Consider the following 21,490-nt stretch of genomic DNA (forward strand, 5'->3'; position numbering starts at 1 on the left):
TTTTTTAAGGTTGTTATTATAGGAACTTAATAGAATTGAATAATTAGTCAGAGAAACTTTCAAACATCGAATATAAACACATACTAATCAAGGTGAGGGAATTTAGTAATACATTTATATAATTTATTGGTTGTGGAAAGTGTTGGAAGACATGGTAGTAAATAATAATTTTAATCAGTAAGATGATACTTATTTTGGTTTAGATGTGTCAGTTTGATATTCATTTTTAAAAACGTGTTAATTGCGTCCAAACTTTTGAAAAAAATGTATCAATTAGGTCATTTAAAAAAAATAACAAAATTAACTATGTGCCAAGTGTACATATGTGTTTTTATTTATTTATATTATATTATATATATATATATATATATATATATATATATATATATATATATATATATATATATATATATAAATTCTTGGAATAGTTTTTTAAAAGTTGTTGGGTTATTTTCTACAAGAGATAGTTACTCAAGGTTGACTATAACACTCAAACAACAATGTAATCACTAGAGTGCGAAAAATCATAAAGGGTATTGCTCGAATTGTATTTTGTATAAACAGGACAATATTCTTAAATGACATGATTAATACCTTCTTTATGTAAATGTTGTCACTCAAATGAGGGATATTCGCTTAAATAATGATATTAACAATATTTTTGTACAAAAAGCATGATTAAAAGTATATGATTAATGTTGAAATACATGACATGATGTGTGCCTCGTATATGTCCTCTTTGTCTAGCCTTTTGTAAGTCACTTATATACATGTATATGCATTATATAAGGTTTGACCTTGGATGCATGGTTTAGATGATCCTTAAGGTTGTTGGAAAGATACTTGGATAATGTCTCACATAATAATGATACATATAAAAACTTGTTAATAGAGATATGTTGACTTTACTTTTTGTTTTGTCATTATAAAAGACCTTAGATGATTGAAAGTTAAATGAGGTTTCAATTTGACTCAATAACAAATGTACATTCGACTTAAAAAATGTTTCATGTAAAGATGATATTAGTCATAAAAATGATAATAGGATAAGACACTTAGAGGCAATGTCTATCCCTTCTTTGTTTTGCTTAATAAGATTTGTCTCATCACCCATCTCGCTTCTCATAGGATGTTTGTTGAAGAATATTTGGAGATTCATTTTACACACGAGAGTGGATATTGATACTTATAGATATTTTTTAATTTTTAATTTTTAATAATATAATTTAAATATAATTATTTAAATATAAACTTGAATAAAATATTCATTTTAAAAAATAATTCAAATAACATTGTACAATAACATATTAATGCAAATAAGTTTGGTAGAAAAAAATAAAATTATATATAATGCACCAAAAGCATAAGCTTTAAATTAATATTTTTAAAAACAAATTAAATTTTGTAAGTCTAAATAAAAAAATACTAAAATATAAAATAATATTGTAAATAATTTTTTCAATAATTAATATTTCTCTTCAAAAATAAATATACCAAACACTTTATTTCTATAAAAATATTTAAATAAAATTCATTAACCATAATTAACAGACAATTAATATCCAGGAGTTAAATACCCATAATTATCAACGAATAATTAATATATATATATATATATATATATATATATATATATATATATAAATCAAAGTATTTAAATGTCAATTTCTTGTAGAATTTGTTTAATATCATTTAAAATCTTTCAAAAGACTAGTATTTATTAGCATTCAAGTGTGCATATAGAAAAATAAAAGTGCATATTTTCGTTATCAAGAATAAATCAACTCACACCTCTCTTGCTATAACTCGCTTGGGCCTTCTTCCCAACTTGTACACTTGTACTTCCAATTTTATTAACCAAACTTTTCAATTTTCTTGAACAAACTATTCACAATGAGAAATTTTGACGAAAGATGACAAATGTTCCTATAATTATAACAATTAATAACATATATTTTTTATACATTTTATCATAATTTCATTCTTTATATTTGCTAATGATTTTTTATAATAGCTATATGATTTTTTCTATTGTATTCATTATTTTGTATTATTATAAAAAATGTGGCCATATACGTTCTCGCGTCAGTATTTCCACCGTTTTATTAAAACGTAGATATAATAATAGAAAAAAAAATTAAATATAAAAAATAATATTAGAGAATAATGTACATTAAAATTTGATTAGAAATTATTACCACTTTTAGAGATTGTATTTATTTATCATATTATAATATTTTTAATTATATTATTTAGTTATTAGTTAATTATTGCAAACTATATTATTATTATTATTTACATTCCATTTTTAAGGTTATGTTTAACTGTGTTATTGAGTTAAGTTTAGTCATATTATTTGTAATTACTAGTTTATTTTTATATTAATCATGATTATCATATTATAACGTTTTTTTTTTACAATTATATTTTTCTTATATTCTATTGTTTCGTTGTAAAAATAGATCTTTTAACAGTGATCTCATTCTTTGAGTAAATGGAGTATAAATAATTTTAGTTGATAAAATAATAAAGTATAAATATAATAAAATATTCATAAGTGTTATACATGTATAGTAATTATTTTTTCCACCAATAACGAGATTTTCTACTTCATTATCTGTAAAATGAATTGCTTATTTTAGAGAAGTAAAACCGTCCCAGAATCAAAGTACAAAATATTATAAAATAACGACATATAACTAAACAGTACATGATAAAAACGCATTACAAATTTGAAATGTAAATATACAACATTGATGAAATTTTATATGTTTTATAACTTTGGACCAATTAATTAAGTCAGGACCATAGATGTTCCCAACCCAAGTTTCATTTTCATAATGATTTAATTTAAAATTTATTTAATCTTTTCTTAAAATATATAAAAATATGGGTATCAATTAATTGCATCGCTGTTGCGACTCAATTTGAAATCTGACCTTAGACACATTAAATAATATTAATAAGTTATTTTTTTTTTATAATTTACAAATAAAAGAATGTCTAAGATTGGTTTGATTTGTGGAGAAACTTTGAAATAAACATAGGTTGAGAAATTCATAGATAGAAAAAAAAAAACTAGAAAAATGCACAATATTTATTTTTGCACACCTTGTGCCCATAAAGTCTCTGTATTATGAATATATTTTTCTGACAAATAAATTATAAAAATGGCATATTTGTTCTTAAATTTCTGTCCACGAAAAAAAATTAAAAAGAAAAGAAAAGAAAAGTAAAGGGCGGCAAAAGATGTTTGGTGAAGTTGTGTTTTGAAATGTGATGAAAAGTGATGGATGGAACACCATACAAACATTATCCAAACAAACCCATCTTATTAATGTTGAGTAACGATCAACTGAAGGAGAGTAGAACAAATTAAACAGAATAGCAGAGGCCACACAATGCGACATGAAGACCCAACGTAGAACAATACAACAATGACGCAGGCTTGCATAATGAACCTGCAATCGCTTTGATATACAGTTTCTTTTCATTTTCATCTTGTTCCAATCATGGTGCTGCGTGTGTCCATGCCTCGTGGACCAAGACTGTGTGAAAATGAAAAATACTGAGTTTAAACATATGAAATCAGACTAAAGAAATTTCTGTCTCTTAAACATCATTTTTCTATCGATTACAAATAAGATGATATTTTGACCACTAAATTTTGACAACTTTATCTTACAATTTCGGATGTCATCTTTTAAGTGGTTTTAGAACACAGAGAAATGAGTAAATGAAAAAATGTATAACCACTTAAGAGATATCACTTTATGTTATAAGAGAAAGTTATCAAAATTTAATCGTCAAAAACTCATTTTTCTATAAATAGAGTGCATATCTTATAAGTATATTTTATGAAGTTTGAGATAGATTTAAAATCTATTTTTTAAACTGTGTCATTGTTATATAAAATTTTTCAAATCTCACTTTATAAATTATAGAATTAAATTAAACTTTAGGATCTAGATGCAAAATTGAAAGATACATTTTAGGATATATCGTTGGATCCAAGTGTGAGTCTAAAATCTTATATTAAATAAAAATGAGAAAGTTGATCATATAAGGATTAAAACCCATAAATTCATTGTCTTAAGATTTTGGGTTAAGAGTGATGTTAATCTTTTATGTATGAGTTGAACTCATATCTTATTGATATTATTGTATCTTTTCAATAATTCTTGAAAGATCCAACACTAATATCAGTTAGTTCATATAATGACCAACTTAGATGAGACCGTATCAAAAATACTTTTGACATTAAATATAAATAGAGAGATATCAAAATCATATTTTAAGTTAAAAGTTGTGTAAATATCTTAGTTAAACTCATATTACATTATATTTTTCCGGTGATCTTATCTCAAAACACAAAACACGCAACATATATGTTTAGCATTTGTCACTTTGACATGTGCCGCACATTGGTTCATACAGAATCTAGCACCGTGACCTCTCTGACACATTGATTTGCCAAAAGATATATAAATTTTAGTATTACAAGTGGTTAAAACTTCTTGGATAGTTAAATGTAGACGTAGAAGGCTAAGTTTTGTTGAATTCAATCCAATTGGTTATGGTTGATTTTGTGTTTTGGAACTTCACCCACTGTTTTTGGGTTCTGATTTTGAAGTTCTAGAGTTGCAGCAGTGGCATCATTTTTTGTCTGTCTTTTAATAATCTCCACGGTCTGTTCCTGCTAACAGATAAATACGAAGTTCATGTTGATGACCAGAAAAAATGATGAAAATTAAAGTTGGGGAAACATGCGCACATGAGATGCTTTACAAGTCAGCGAATGCGTCCCAGTGCCTAGTAGAGAGATTAGTATCACCAAAAGTTTAGATTACCATACACACACTCACGTCCAACTCACTCATTATAATTTTATTTATTTCTCTTTAATTATATCACTTCTCTTTTTGCTGTTTTTATTCATTATTTAAAATAAAAAGCAAGCACAAGTAACAATTCCGAAATCCTAAAACGTGCACCTGAACCCATGTCTGCATTCATTATTTGTCCTGTTGTGTACGTGATATACGTACGTTTAGTTTTCTCTAATCCAAAAAAGAAAAAAAGTGGCTCTTTTTAGTTTTGATGAAGATGTACTTAACCGTGGCATTAATTGTGTCCCAATAGAGCTTGGGTTGGCAACAACTAGTGGCCAACAATGACACTTATTATGTTAACTCACCCAGCTAAGGTTGTCTTTAATATCATGGAACATAAACACGTAAGACTTTCCATGAAGTTTTGTTCAGAAAGCATTGTTCGGCCTGGTGGCACCCTAGCTGCATTATAGTTATTGTTATAATTCGTTGTCTTATTTATTGCAAATCGATAAGGATGAATGAGAGTTTCTTTTTTAAATTGGTTGTATTTTTCTTTCCATGGAGTGGCTTATAATTAGTTGATGCAGAAAGCTTCTTTCTGAATTTTCCAAGGAAAAACATTTCTAATCAGGATTAGGGAGAGTGCATATTGTGACTAAAATGTAACCTACTTACGTTGGTTGGTATAATGCACTACTTGTTAATATTCCTTTGATTTTAGTTATTCCGTGCACGAAAAACACATATCTTTTAAATTATAATGCTTTTTTTTAATGGTTTCTTATTTCTCACGCACTAAACATACTTAGAAAGACTAACACGTGATCAACATTATTTAAAAACACTCAAAAAGACCAATGAATAAGACCTTTCTTAAAAATAAGATTGACCGAAAATCAATAAATGGTGATAATAGTTTGATTTAAATCATCTTTTAATTTTTTTTATTACATATCTTTAGACAAGGATTTCAGAACAACCTAGCTATTCTTTTAGATTAAACTGACTTTGTTCTTAAACTTAGCAGAGTATGTAGCAGTTGATTTTTTTTTTTTTTGTTATATTTAACAGAGGAAATAAGAATAAACCTATTCTTAAATTTAAACAAATCAAATTATTATTGATTTTAGAGGCAAACTCATTTAAAATATGTAAAAAAATCTAAAAGATGAGAAGAGAATATAGTGGAATGGAAGGAGAAGCAAATAAAATAGAGAGAAGGCCAAACAATGCATCTAGTGGTGTTGGTGGTGTCGATCTCAAAAGATTCTCCCCAAACATATTGTATAGTTAAAGAATAATAGTAATCAAGGTTCAAAATTATAAAGTTGAAAAAACTTGGTAAATTTGTTCATGAAACATCTTATAAACGTGAAACGAATTAAAAGGGAGAATAATTTTTAGACTAACCATAAGGGAAAAAAAAGTCCAATAATGAGACTGAAACAATATTACTTACAGCATGAGGAACTTTTAACCCCACGTACATCTCATGGGTAATGACATTTTATTCTAAATAGGTTGAATTTAAAGTTAAAGGTGTGAATTAATTAATTTGCATACTTCATATAACTTTTTTAAACATTAGTATGACCTTTCAAAAAGTGCATGTCTATCTTATTCAAAAAATAAAATAATGGTATTTTGACACCCTTTAACAACCATTTGATAAATTATGTAGGAGTAAAATGATAAAAAAAAAGGGTTAAACATGTTTTTGGTCCCTCAAGTTCCAGTTAACTTTATAATTGGTTCCTCTTTGAAACTTTTGACCAATTTAGTCTTTCTTCTTTAGAAATGTATGGATTTAGTCCTTTTAACAAAGATCTTGGTAAGTTTCTTTAACGTTTCAAGGACATTTCATGATAGTATTTGAATTGTGTACATAGTTTGACCCATTTTCACTTAAATATTAACTCAAATATTATTATAAAACGAGTTTAAAACTTCAAATAAACTTAACAAAATTTGATTAAAAGGACTAAATCAACGCATTTCTAAAGATGAAGGACTAAATTGGTAAAAAGTTTCGATGAAAGACTAATTCCAAATTTCACTGAAACTTGAGGGACCAAAAACATATTTAACCAAAAAAAAGTTAAACTTTTGTATTTTAAAGAAAAAAGAGGAAGTAAAAAAATACGAAGTAATGATAGTGTTAAATGGGAATAAAAAAAAATGAAAATACTATTTTAATTTAAAGAATATATATGTGCGTGTGTAGGATTCACACCTTTTCTAGTAAGATTTATTGTACACAATACGCGTTTTATTTTTCTTGAATTTGAAAGATACAGCATATTGCATGCCTTTTCAATGTAACTTAATTTAAAAATGAATGTTCCATTTCCAGATACTAAGAAATGGAACCCAAACGTTCACACTTGGATGAGCATCTGATACTTGGTAATATCCTTGTTCATTTTGTCCCTTTGCTTAAACAAATAGTACTATAAATGCATGTATGGGACTTTTGTTATGTCGTTTTTGGTCAACATGTAGTTTTTTTTTTTTCATCATTGCCTATTGCATTGCTTACTGTACCTCCAAATTACTAACTGCATCCTCACAATACTAGGAAAATACTTAAATATTATTCACCTTTGCACTAGACCACACCACCACTACCATAGTTTCCGCCACCACCACCTCGTATCGTTATTGCAAAGAAAGAATAAGAGAGAGAAAACGCTGCATAGGAAGATGAAGAGAAAAAATACAGAAAAAAAAAAAACTTATTTCGAAAAGTTTTTTTGGAGCATTTTCATATGTTTTGGAAAACTTTTCCTAAAATAAATTTCATATTTGAGTATTTTGGAAAATTAATTTCGGAAGATGTTTCATAAATTTTAGAAAGTTTTTGTTCGAAAATTTTATTTCGGAAAATTTATTGCGCAACACATTTTATACAGTCCGAAAATTTTCTTCTATAAATTATGTTCTAGAAATTTTGTTCAGGGAATATTGTTTCAGAAATCCTGAAAAGTTTGTTCCCGAAAACTTTCTAAATATCTAAACCAAAAGTCACTTTTCCGGAGGGTAAATTGGTCATTTCAATAGTTTGAGCGAGCGTGGGAAGAAATTGGAGGGGTGCAGGAAGTACAAGTCTCATCAATTAAGATTTGGGCCTCAAGACTCAGTTAGATACCGATCAGTTTGGGTCCCTAAATAGTATACATCTTCTTTAAGAAGGGCTTCAAAATATTGGAAAAGTTTAAACTATTAATTGATTAAATTTTTGGATTATATAATCTAAAAAATTAACCAATATTACACAATTTAGAATTAAAAAAATACTTCTGAAGATTTAATTTGAGAATATATTTTAAATAATATAATTTAAAATATTTTTTGATATGAAAATTAATTATATGCTTTTAGATTATAAAATTCAAAATATTATGTAATGTAGTTTTAGATTATGTAATATAAATAATATTATACATTATAAAATTAAAAATATATTTGTTAATTTTGGACCACTTAATCTAAATCTGAAATGTGTTTTCAGATTATTTGACTCAAAATATTTTCAGTTCATGAATAATTTTAGATTTTTACAATAAAGATATAAGAAGAAATTATGTAGGAAGTGATTCAGTGAAGGAGCCCTTCAAAGAATAAGAAAACTCCTCTCTCAGTAGTTTTGATGCATTCTAATATAATACTACTCATAACATTTAATTAACATTAAATAAATGGCAATAAAAGTAACCATATATTATGTGATAACACAAATAAACTAGTAAGACACTTTCTGAAAAAAAAAAACTATAAATTATGAAATAACAAGTCGAGAGTTAAGAGTAGGGGTGGCAATGTGGGCCGGTCCAGCTCGTTTAGGTCCGGCCCGTATAAGACCCGCACAACGCGGGCTGGCCCACTCTGCACAACGCGGGCTGGCCCGCTCCGCACACTTTATGTGGATTGAAAACACTGACCCGCCCCGTATACTCCTTGGTCCGCGGGCCCGCGGGTTGGCCCGTTTTTTTTTTAAATTTTGATGATAAAACTTTCAATGTTTAAAAATTGAGAAATTTTAAGAAATTCACAAAATTAAGTAAAGATTTTGGGGAATTATATGATAAATTAATAATTCAACATTTTCATCATATTCATACTATGACATATACACATTGTATTCTTTAAATTTTAGCATATTAAAAATTACATAATATTTGTCTTTTTCACTTATACAAGAATTTGAAACATTAATGGAAGAGTTCATAAAAGAAGTAATTAATATACACAAGTGCAAGTTTTTTTTTTTAATTTATGCGGGCTTGTGGGCCGGGCCGCGCGACCTGCGGGCCTATGTGGGCCGGACCTATGCGGGCCTGCAGGTTCACTACCCTGGCCCGACCCGCATTTTTTCTGCGGATCTGCCGGTCGGCCTGACGGGTCACCCCTAGTTGCCACCCCTAGTTGTCACCCCAAGTTAAGAGAGTATGAGATCATGTTTGCAATTCCATTTGCTTAATCAAATGCAAATAGTAAAAAAACAGATTATAAAAGATTTAATGACATTAAAGAAGAGTAAAAAACTTTGATTTTTATCCGCAATAAAAAAACATATTAACTAATGGAACATTTGGGGTGTTTCAACCCATATATCTTTAAAAATGTCAAACACAACTAAAGTTGTTTCAAAATATGAGAGACTAAAATAGAGCAAATATTAGTTGGAGGATAAAAAACAAAATTACTCGATACTTAAGAGACGAAAAATATAATTAACCATATTTTTAAAATAATTTTAAAATATAAAAAATAAAAACTACTTAAAATATATTATTTTGTAAGAGAATTTATTAAAATTTAATTGTTAAAAAATTATTTTCCATGTAAAAATAAGACATTAAAGAATACAATGTTATTCTGTAGGTACATCTTTTTACCCTTTACATAGTTGCACCTAGTTGAGTTTGCCTCTAGAATTGGTAGTGCACACATAGAACACAACATAACACAAAGCACTACATTTTACCATCATTTCATCAGACCAAGTCATTGTCTATTATCGAGACAACATTATAATGCTTTTATCTTCAAAAACCTCTTCTTTTTTTCGTAAATCAAAAACCAATAAAGGTTCTCATATGTTATGATAAATATATTTATATATCATATCAATAAAATTTATTTTTTCGATGATCTTTAATGAAGTTAATTGTACTAGGTATATGTAATTACCTCAATTATGTATGTTTAGTAATTACATTAATTACTTTAAGTACATTAATAAAAAAATTCCCAGAACGCTTAATAATTATGTCGCATTTAATACAATTAAATCATATATACTAATTACCTACCTTAATTAAATAAATTAAATAATTATATATTAAATAATTACATTAATTACTTTAGAAAAACGGGAGAAATGTAAGAGATAAACATAGAAAAAGGTCTATGAAATCGAAGTAGATGTACCGAGAGTAAGAAAGGATTACATGTTTATTCATGAAAAGTGAAAAGGAAAAATGAAAAAAGTTGTGAGTTCGACTCTCTGTTTTAATATTTAGAAAAATAAAATTAATTTGTATAATTTGAAGTTAAAGATGAAAAAGATTATATGTTCGATTCTCAGTGATAAAATTCTAATTACTAATATTTATTTATAAAGAAAACATTATTAAATTACTTTCGAAAGTAAATTTTATACCGAAATATTTTTTAAGTAATGGTCTATTCTTATAATTTATGTAAGATCACATCCATAACGAAAATTTGTTTCTCCTTAAATATATTACGTAGCGAAAGTTGAGTGTGTCTTTTTTTTTTTTTTCTATAAAAATGGAGGATGTAAGAAGAGGGAAGAAGAACATGGAACGTGGCCGCTGGAGAGGGAAGAGATTATGAGTAGATAAAAAATGTTAAGGCTACCAATAACTGACACGTAAGACATGTCTGAAGCGAAAATAAGAGGGAAAAGATAAATTAAAAAGAAAAAAAGGTGAAGTTTGAGAAGAGTCAAAAAGCGAGTGTGTCCAGAGCAAGGAGGTGCATTGGTCCGTTATCTATCGCTAATGGAAAGTGGCAATGGCACTTCCATTTTCCAAATTCCAGTAGAATAGGCAAAGACAACAACACATTCATTCAATTGCAATTATTATTATTATTAATATTATTTGCATCGTTATTTATTATTTATATTAATACTAATTCATGCATCTTGTAATTTGGGTGTGATCACCACTCACAATCTTCAATCCTCTCTACTACAAGACAAAATTTCCATTCCGGCATCTCCTTCAGCCTACATGCACAGATTCCCCCAATTCGTTTAACCCACAAAGCACAACACAACCTCGTTCCATCCTTCTCGACAAAGTCGGTTGTTGTCTTTGTGTTGACGCTTATGGCTATGGCGTCTCTGATTCAGTGTTCGGTTACTTCCTTTTCTGCAACTCGAGGAGGAGACTCTGCTGGCTTCTTTTCCCCCTTCACTACCCGTTTCTCGAAGAACCGCAAGTGTCGGGTTAGATGCTCCTTAGATGATAATGTTTCCGACATGAGCGTTAACGGTTTGTATTTTCCCCTTCTTTTAATTCGATTTTCGATGCTACACTTATCTTAGCACTGTTTTTTTTTTTTTTTTTTTAATATCTAATAATTTTCACTTTGGGGAGTGTTGGAGGAAAGGGAAATTGAAGGCTGGGATTTGTCACAGTTTGGATAATTTTTTGTTAAACTGTAATTTTGACTATGCAGCACCAAAAGGGTTGTTTCCGCCTGAACCTGAACATTATCGAGGACCCAAGCTGAAAGTGGCTATTGTTGGAGCTGGGCTTGCAGGCATGTCAACTGCAGTGGAGCTCTTGGATCAAGGACACGAGGTTTAGCTCCTTCTCCTTCTGTTTCTCTCTTAATATACTATACTTTCGTATTGGATGATGTGGTATATTATGTCTTAAAGTTATTTCTGAAGCAAAAGGGAGTGATTCCTTCATCGTTGGTCAGTTTGTTTGATTTTGTAATTCAGGTGTTGAGTGCATTGGGTTATTGCAGCTGATGTTTTTTCTTTTTTTATACCTTTTCTTCAAAATTCTATCACTCAGGTGGATATATATGAGTCAAGGCCTTTTATTGGTGGCAAAGTTGGCTCCTTTGTTGACAAACGTGGGAATCACATTGAAATGGGATTGCATGTTTTCTTTGGCTGCTATAACAATCTTTTCCGATTGATGAAGAAGGTAAGCTGTTTTCACTTGCAGTCATATGTCTTCTTCATCTCTAAAACCTAGAGTCTTCCTCCCTCTTTTTCGCCGTGAAACATGTACTGTTCATTTTATTTTTTGTGTACATTTTCGTGGTATCTGTTTGTCTGTAACTTCTTCAATGCTTGGATAAATAGGTGGGTGCAAATGACAATCTACTTGTAAAAGATCACACTCACACTTTTGTTAACAAAGGAGGTCAAATTGGAGGTATGTTTTGTGCTACAATACCTTGCTTCATTTTTATTCATTATTTTGTCTCTCCACAATTTCCACCAGAGCATTGCATTGTTCATAACTTTAGTTTTTGTGCGCAGAGCTAGATTTTCGCTTCCCAGTTGGAGCACCAATACATGGAATAAGGGCATTTTTGACCACCAATCAGCTTAATGTAATCACATTGTATATTATCATGTTTGTTTATATTACATGACTTGGTCGTCACTCATCAGTATTATACAGAACTAGAAAATAATATATTTGAATCCCCAAAAAAGTATATTTGTTCATTTGATTTTAAGTGGGACTATCGTTGTACCTAACATTACATATTTTTTATGCGCAGACCTATGATAAAGCTAGAAATGCTGTGGCTCTTGCACTGAGTCCAGTTGTCAGAGCTCTTGTTGATCCAGATGGTGCTCTCAGGGACATAAGGAATTTGGATAGTGTAAGACGATTCATTATTTTTTGGTCTATTTCCAAATAATGTTTCCTGATTATCTGTGCCCCCAGTTTCTGTGTGTTCTTAAACATGTTGATACCGATTCACTCAGCATACACATGCATGCACACACATACAATAGGAGTAATTATGAAGGTTCTGTATATACCAAAAGAGTAAAAATTCCAATACTCACTTCCCTGGAATCTAAGCTTAGTGTTTCTCTTGGTATTGATTGTGTTTGTCGATCATATTTCTCAATGTCCAAACTTGTTCTTTTAACCAATTTGTGCTTTTGTTACAGATTAGTTTTTCAGATTGGTTTTTATCCAAAGGTGGCACACGCATGAGTATTCAAAAAATGTGGGATCCAGTTGCCTATGCCCTTGGGTTTATTGACTGTGATAATATCAGTGCCCGCTGCATGCTTACCATATTTGCATTGTTTGCCACAAAGACTGAGGCTTCCCTTTTGCGAATGCTAAAGGGTTCACCAGACGTTTATTTGAGTGGTCCCATCAGGAAGTACATCACGGATAGAGGGGGCAGGTATAGTTCTAGATACTAGAATATTTCCACCATGACTATCCAAATTTCTTGGTATTTATACCTTCATATGCTGCTGGAACAGATTCCATCTTAGGTGGGGATGCAGAGAACTACTTTATGACAAAACTGCTGATGGGAGTATTTATGTTACAGGACTTTCCATGTCAAAGGTGATATCCGCTTTCTTGTTTTAAATCTTTACATGCTTGGTTAGAATACAAGTGACATTCTCAAAATCTTTATAGTTAACACTCTGTTAATTTTTATTTTCACAGGCTACTGAAAAGAAAATTGTGAAAGCTGATGCTTATGTTGCTGGTTTGTAGATTACTTGGTTTTTGTATTTATTCCGTATTTTACCAACAATCTTCAATAATGCCTTACTGTCATTTACATGATGCCAGCTTGTGATGTCCCCGGAATTAAGAGATTAATTCCATCGGAGTGGAGAGAACAACAATTTTTCAATAACATCTATGAACTAGTTGGAGTTCCTGTTGTCACAGTGCAACTCAGATACAATGGTTGGGTCACAGAGTTGCAAGATCTAGAAAAGTCTAGGTAATTCTCTGCATTTTAATTTTAGGGTCCACATAGAAACTATAGAGCGAAGTAATTTTGTTTGACAATAAAGATTGATATATTTTAATTTTTATCATTATTGTTCAACTTCTTCATGCACCATTACTGGAGGGCAGGCAACTGAAGAAAGCTGTTGGGTTGGATAATCTTCTCTATACACCAGATGCAGATTTTTCTTGCTTTGCAGACCTGGCACTTTCATCTCCAGAAAATTATTACATTGAGGGACAAGGATCATTGCTCCAGTAAGTGTTTGCAGTTTCACAGTTCTAAATTTTTGCTTTCACTCATGAGTTCATTAACTAACAGGAACATAAATTTAAGAAGTATTTTAAGTGAATATTCTGCAGTCAGCATAATCATAATTATATATATGGAACAATAAAAACAACTTATATTTGCAAGAATATTGAAAAATTGGACTATATGTTAAGATCTTAATGTTCCCATTGCATCATAGATTGATTTTGGTTCCATGGCTGTTCATCACCTTTTTTTTATTTAATCTAAAGAAAGAATGCTTCGCGTCACTATAGAACTTGCAATACTAAGCCAGGTTAGCACTACAGCCTGTAAGGTTAGCACTACAGCCTGTACCAATATATACAACATTCTTAATACAATTAAAAGAAAGAAGAAATACAAAAAGTAGGGGGACCAAACCAAAACCCACTAATGAAGCCTAATGAGTAAATTTCTCATGGTTCTAAATTTTGATCATCAGCATGCATATAGTATTTGATTTATTATTGACCTTAAGTATATAACGCTAATACCTTTGTCAGATGTGTTCTGACGCCAGGAGATCCATACATGCCCTTACCAAATGACGAAATCATTGCAAGGGTAGCAAAACAGGTTGGTTAAAAGGAAATTATATTTCTCTTATTATGGTTTTTGATATTTTCACCGTTGCTTTATTAGTGACATGAAAAGTGTGCATCAAAAGCGAGAAGCTTATGATGGAGTGTGTTTACTATGTGTTGATTTATTTTGATAATTAAGCATTCAACATCATATGATGTTGTTAAAGATGTGATTTGATTACAGTCAACATTCAATTACTAACATATAATTACGAATAATCCTTTCAGTATGGTATCATACTCGGTGACCTGTTTTGTTTACTAATCGGCTTAGACCTTGACTTTTTCCGTGGAAGCACTAGCCCTAACTTTGTCACTTTGACTTTCTGTATTGGGTAAACAATACCATTGCAACATTTTTGCTCTTCGGTAGCCACTGCACCCTCTGAGTATTTTCTTGCTCTCTGGCAGCCGCTCCACCCTTTGAGCACTTCTGCTCCCGAAAAATAGCCGCATTCTCTAAGCATTTTGTCCTTTGGCAGCCACTGCACTCCCAAAGGAATTTTGCTCTTTAGCAGCCGCTCTCAGTGCATTTTTGCTCTTGGGCAGCCATTGTGCCCTTCGAACATTTTTGCTCTCTAAGAAATTTTGCTGTCTAGCAACCGTTGTGGCCTACTATATTTTTTCTCTCCAGCAACCACCACACTCTGTTAGCATTTTTTCTCTCCAGCAACAGCTGTACTCTTCAATCATTTATTTTTTACTCTCCATTAGCTGCAACACCCCGCAGCTGTCGTGCTGACCTCTGACAGGACCCTGTGATCTGAGCTACCCATCTTTAATGACTACTACACTACCTAACGCTTGGTCCGCCACTCATGTGTTGCCAGTTTCTCATCACGTCATCTTCACACACCGGTACCAAACTGATGCGCGAAACTTTGTCTATACTGACTTTGTCAACTAAAACAACTATTGATTGACATGATCATTAAGTCCCTTTTGAGGTCTTACATTGATGACACACTAAACACAATTACAAGCAATCCTTTCAATATATCATAAGATATGTTACTGGTTGAATTTGTACTTGTTCATTTGATGCATATTTGTTCATCCTGCTAATTTGATACGTGCTTAGATTGTTCTTTAATCATCAACATAGCATTTTATATTATTTCTATCATAAGCTACGTCACATGTTTCAGTTTGTAGTCTATTTTAGGTGTTTTTAAGTCGATGGTAGATATTCAGCTCTCTTTGTCATCATATTGATTTTGAAAATTTCTACCAGGTTTTGGCACTGTTTCCATCATCTCAAGGTTTGGAAGTGACTTGGTCATCTGTTGTTAAAATTGGTCAATCTCTGTACCGCGAGGGACCTGGCAAAGATCCATTTAGACCAGATCAAAAGACACCAGTGAAGAATTTCTTTCTTGCTGGCTCTTACACAAAACAGGTACACTTTCTTGACTAGCATAGTTTGTGCTTCTTCTACACAGGCCACATATAACCCTTAAAATTTCATGTTATCAAGATGCGTTTTGCCTTTTGATGTCCCTCTACAGCAGTTAGTTACCTACAAATACTTATATAGGCCCCCCGGGCTTCTGGTATAACCTATGAAAAAAAAATAAATAGAAAGTGAAGTAGCTTTTATCAAGCTGCTATATTTGTTTGAATGGGATTACTTGTGTTGGTACCGCAATCTATCGAGAACTAGTGTATTTTCTTCTTCTTTCAGAATCCGGATTCAGGATTGAAAAATATTTTTGGTGCCTTTTGGCACTCTAATGAATTTGTTGGCATTCTTGTCCAATTAACAGTTTGATAAAGAAAGAGAAAGGATGTTTTAGATAAAAATCATTTGACCCGATGCCCAGTTTTAGTTCAACCTTTTCTATCCATGGACTGTATTTTACTTTGACCCCCCATGCCAAATTTAGGGAGCTCTTACAGTTTTGGTGTGTTTGTCCTGCAATTGCAGTATTTTTATTCCAGTTTCACTGCAGTAGTGAAATGTGACTTGCATTGATAGTACTCATTTTTATTATTTATTTACTTGCATGCCTGCGATTTTGTTTTTTTGTTCAGGACTACATAGACAGCATGGAAGGTGCAACTTTGTCTGGCAGACAAGCTTCAGCCTATATCTGTGATGCAGGGGAAGGATTAGTAGCATTGCGGAAGGAGCTTGATGCTGAGTTCAAAGACGACCTAAAATTTACAAATACTAAAGATAAATTGAGCCTAGTATGAGAAATTTCCTTGTGGGGTAGTCAAAGTCGACGTAAAGCAAGTTTGTTCTTTTCGCATGCAACATTTTAGAATGTATATTCGATCGAAAAGTTATTACAGAATAATTGTTTCAAAGTGTAGCTCATAGTTCTAATATCCTGTGCTATCAATTGCGTTGCATGCACTCATTGTTAAATGAATAATAGCTATACGAATTATGTTATAGCCACCAGTTAGTTGCTTTAAAAAAATCGATTAACTGTTTTTTATAAACCAATTCATTTTGCGTATTAATTAAATATTACACCTTAAGTAGAAGTGATGTTCAAGACTAACTAAGCAAACCATGCACTTACACAAGACCACCAAGTTACATTGTTTTGGTGGGCCTTAGAACTCAATGAAAAGATTTCTTCTTCCTCGACTCCCATTATTTCTTCTTTCACTTCTATAAAGAGTGGAAAAAGTTCAATCGTCCCTGTAAAACATTGTGCGATGTGGAAATTAATGCACTATAATTATGTACTCTCCGAATAAAATGAAAAACTTATACTCAGTTAACTCACTTCAACATCCAAAATGCTTTACCTCTTTGTCAATTCACTGACCAAAGTAAGATCTCACAAATAAGAACACCAATGGAGATTGAATGAATAATAAAACAGAAAAACCAAATGAGCATTTTTTATGAATTAGGGAGTGTAGAAGGAAAGTAAGGGTGTAGGGAGAAATTTCCCAATGAAAATGGGACAATTATAGTATTGGCTCACTTGATCTTTACGGTCCCAAAGGGCAACTGGTATCCTAGGGAGTAGTTTTGAGCCGAAAAAAAAAATATAATGTTTAATATACGAAAAAATAGAACATCTAACGATAAAACATTTTATTCTTTTATTCAATTAAAAATTTATCTGTAAATAATTTAAAAATTATACCTATCTTAATTTCTAACGGGTTGAGGATAACAACTTTCACTTAATTCCTAAGTGCTAATGCTAGAAAATATATTTACATTAATATTGAATTAAAGAAAATTGGTAATACATTTGGATAAACTTAAACTCAAAAAATAAACATAAACAGATGGAGCAGTGGAGTAATTTCGTTCGGCTGAAAGTGGGCGCGTTTGATTTGATGTAGTGAACGATTGAGAGCCCAAATCCCGTAGAGAGTAAGAGAAGCCGTGTCGTCCACACACAAATAATTTAGCGAATATTAGGTTGGCGTTCCGACAGAGAAAACTTACGAACTGTAAACCGGGAAGACAACCTTAATCTAAATGAAGAGGTGATGGTTTGATACGAATCATAATGGTGTACGTGTCTTCGGAAATGGCGAAACTATGGTGCTTCAGTGGAAAACCTCCACTACCTTCACGCAACCAGGTACCATTATCACTACATGATAACTGTTGATAATGTGACGAGAATTCAAGCTTTTCAAATTCGTTGTGTCTTATCTGATTTATGTTGTGCAGTTGCGAAGGAATCACGGCGTTCAAAGGTACTCAAACACTGACGTACCCAAAAGCATGAAGACTTATGCAAGTATGAATAAGGAAAGTAAAAGTGAAACCCCTCAGATGTTGAAAATAGTAGTGAGTGGAGTGACAGAGCTCTTGAGGGTTTTCTCTCCTTCTTTCGATCAAGCAAGGTGTCTATGCCTACTCAATTTCCAACCTTCTTTACTTACCATCTATATATGTAATGATTACTCACTCCCATTTATTTATATGCAGCTTTGAGAAACAGAGAGATGAATTCCCAATTTCAACCGTCGATGATGTTCTAAGTATCATCAAATCTGATTACGACAACGCCTATTTCGTAACAGGTAACATTCTTTTTCTTTTGTCTTAGTTTATGCATTCTCAATATGAAGTAGCATTAGGTAATATTACCGTGTATGATAAATCTGTTTATTTTAACACTGACTTGAATAGTCTATAATTTATAAATTCTTAACATCAGTTTTTTTTTTTCCTGGTATGGTATCTGTCTCTAAATTTTTGCATGCATAATGAAGCGGGTTCGTTCTTGCAAGAGATTAATTACAGGGCTAAAATTAATGGACGCATTTCTCACTTTTGTTTGACAACTAGGGAACTTCACTTCTTCAATTTATGCTGAGAACTGTATTTTTGAAGACCCAACTATTAAATTTCGTGGTAAGAATTCTTGCCTTTTACCTATAACAATTTGTATGCTGCTCTTCCGCTTGTGCTTGGTTTGTCTTCTCTTCTTCTGCTTACTTTTCAACAGTTACTCATTGTTGTTACAGAAAAAAAGAAAACATCATTTGAACAACGTTCAATCAACTGAAGCTATATGATGCATGGTCATATACAGGTAGGGAGTTATACGCACGAAACTTGAAGTTGCTTGTTCCATTCTTTGACCGTGCATCAATTATACTACAAAAGATTGAGAAGGTAGATATTCTCTGTAAATTAACATTTTACTCGCTAGTCGTACAACTTGTAAATGTATATATATATAAGAGATTGTCTTTCTGTTGGAACTCTTGTCCAAAGGCACTCTTTTGTTGAAAAGAAAAATGCAGTGTTTTAGATCTTCCTCATTAAAACCAATTAAACTCATTTGTTTTGGTTACACATTAAGAAGATTCACATTATCTGGGAGTAAATAAGAGTGATCTGTTCATGATCAGAAAACTTTTTTTTCTTTTTGTTGCTCAACTGGAAGAATGTACTAATGGGGGGACTTGGCGGGGGACATGGGACTTGGCATCAGACTATTGACATAGGATGGTTCTTTTGCGTTTGGATTTTGGATATTCCATAGTTATATTGTGAAAATGGTCAAGTTTTAGAGATAGGAATAGAATTGTATTTTAAACCAAATTTGAATTTCCATGTTTTTGACAAAATCAATTTAAATTTCAAAACATTAACTAAAGTGGGAGATTTCTCCCAATCCATTCTCAAGTAATATGCTATTGGAATCCAATGTCTGCTTTATGAGAAGTCCACATTTATCTTTAAATGAAAGAGATTGCCCTTTTAACTGGATATTTGGAAACTGGCCATAATATCTACCACTTCTTATTCATGAATGGAGTCACCCCACCCCCACCAATATTCATAGCAGAACGAACACGCGATACTAAGAGATATGACATAGATAATTCGAACCATTTCTTATCCATTTGTGTTATGGTTTAGACCCTTTAAGGATATGTTTCCCTGTTTTGATTATATGTGGTCATCTTTCTCCTTGTTAAGTTCCTATGTTGTCTTTCTCGGACAATTGAAAGCCCTGATATTACAACTCTCGCGACCTCTGTTATTTAAATACTGAAAACCTTATCGCTGGTTGTTTCTTTCAATCAGTCTCTGGATCTTACTATAACCAAAAGGACATTATCCTCTCTGGCTACGCTGTTTACTCAAAAGATACATCTCACGTTTTGCTCATGATATGTTTCATAATGCAGGATGTTGACTCCGACAGAAATTTTGTGCTGGCATCTTGGAAACTAAGGTGCTTGTCCCTGTCCTTGTGTGCATTAATGAACCATTATATTTCTCTTTTCAAACACTTTGTATTCCCTCAGTTAAGGAGTTTCACAAAACGTGATATACGAATTGTTAAAGAAGATAGAATAAAGCCTTTTCTTAATTTTGAATCTTGTGCTGTATAATGCTAGCTCAGTTGTACAACCTGGTCATATGTTTGTGTATATGTACCTGTCTCTTGGTTCCCTCTATATACGCTTTGTTCAAAGAACGATAAAATGCTTCTAAAAGGAAAAACAGTGAAATTCCATTATAGAAATAATTTGATGATATTTCTGAATATACATAAAAATCTGTATTTGGCATCCTTCACCTTTAACACAAACACGAAGTTTAGCACTAAAATGATTCCTAATGGGTTGCTGCTTGTAGCACTGCAGTGTAATGAAATTAGGCACAATAGTCTTAGTTGATTCCTTAGGTTTATCAGGTGTGCTATTAAATAGGAATCATTACCTAAGAAGATGTCTGAAGTTACATCCCTGGTCTCCATTCCATGATTTCATCTCTTAAAATTCTAAATTTCTTTGTTAATTTATTTGGGGGATCTGATATGCAGGACCAACTTGAAGCTTCCTTGGAGGCCTCTGATTTCTATTGATGGAAGCACAATTTATGAATTAAATGAAGATTACAGAGTGAGTCAAATGCCTCCTAAACTCTCTGTCGTATACCTTTGCACCAATTGATGTGATTTGAGATCCATGTTAATTTGTGTCTGCTACTTATTTGTTTGATAGATTGTTAGGCATGTCGAGAGTTGGGATGTTTCTGCAGTTGAAGCAGTTTTTCAGATTTTCTCCTTAAACTCAGGTGGTTGATATGTCAAGTTTCATGAAATCTTGGCATTCATTCATCAAATGGCTCTTTTTGACAGAGTCACTTCGTAAATATATATTTCACAATGATTATAAATTTATGTAGTTGTTAAAGATGCAATATACGCCTATGTATGCAGAATATTTACGTTCTAGAAGAAATGTTTATAAATGGTGTATTGATTGATTGAGATCCAGTGTATATAAATGTCAGTATTTACACGCAACATGAAAAATCAA

At 31.5% G+C, this 21,490-nt stretch overlaps 2 protein-coding genes across 2 annotated transcripts; both read left to right on the forward strand.

The window, feature by feature from the left end:
* The first annotated feature begins 10,743 nt into the window (after positions 1-10,743).
* On the forward strand, positions 10,744-17,034 carry ZDS (zeta-carotene desaturase). Its single transcript, XM_028081437.2, has 14 exons — positions 10,744-11,362; positions 11,550-11,674; positions 11,897-12,031; positions 12,193-12,265; positions 12,373-12,446; positions 12,621-12,725; positions 13,024-13,268; positions 13,351-13,438; positions 13,544-13,586; positions 13,673-13,829; positions 13,967-14,095; positions 14,636-14,708; positions 15,951-16,115; positions 16,751-17,034. The coding sequence occupies exons 1-14, from the start codon at positions 11,197-11,199 to the stop codon at positions 16,913-16,915; spliced, it is 1,743 nt and encodes a 580-aa protein (XP_027937238.1). The 5' UTR covers positions 10,744-11,196; the 3' UTR covers positions 16,916-17,034.
* A 947-nt stretch (positions 17,035-17,981) lies between these two features.
* Positions 17,982-21,441, forward strand: LOC114192625 (adenine phosphoribosyltransferase-like protein, putative (DUF2358)). The gene is made up of 8 exons (XM_028082404.2): positions 17,982-18,279; positions 18,372-18,547; positions 18,633-18,727; positions 18,996-19,061; positions 19,243-19,325; positions 20,351-20,397; positions 20,992-21,070; positions 21,173-21,441. The coding sequence occupies exons 1-8, from the start codon at positions 18,205-18,207 to the stop codon at positions 21,251-21,253; spliced, it is 702 nt and encodes a 233-aa protein (XP_027938205.1). The 5' UTR covers positions 17,982-18,204; the 3' UTR covers positions 21,254-21,441.
* Positions 21,442-21,490: the final 49 nt, after the last annotated feature.

This window comes from Vigna unguiculata, chromosome 7 (assembly GCF_037176805.1).
Source record: "Vigna unguiculata cultivar grain cowpea cultivar isolate G323 ecotype 2 chromosome 7, ASM3717680v1, whole genome shotgun sequence".
NCBI lineage: Eukaryota > Viridiplantae > Streptophyta > Magnoliopsida > Fabales > Fabaceae > Vigna > Vigna unguiculata.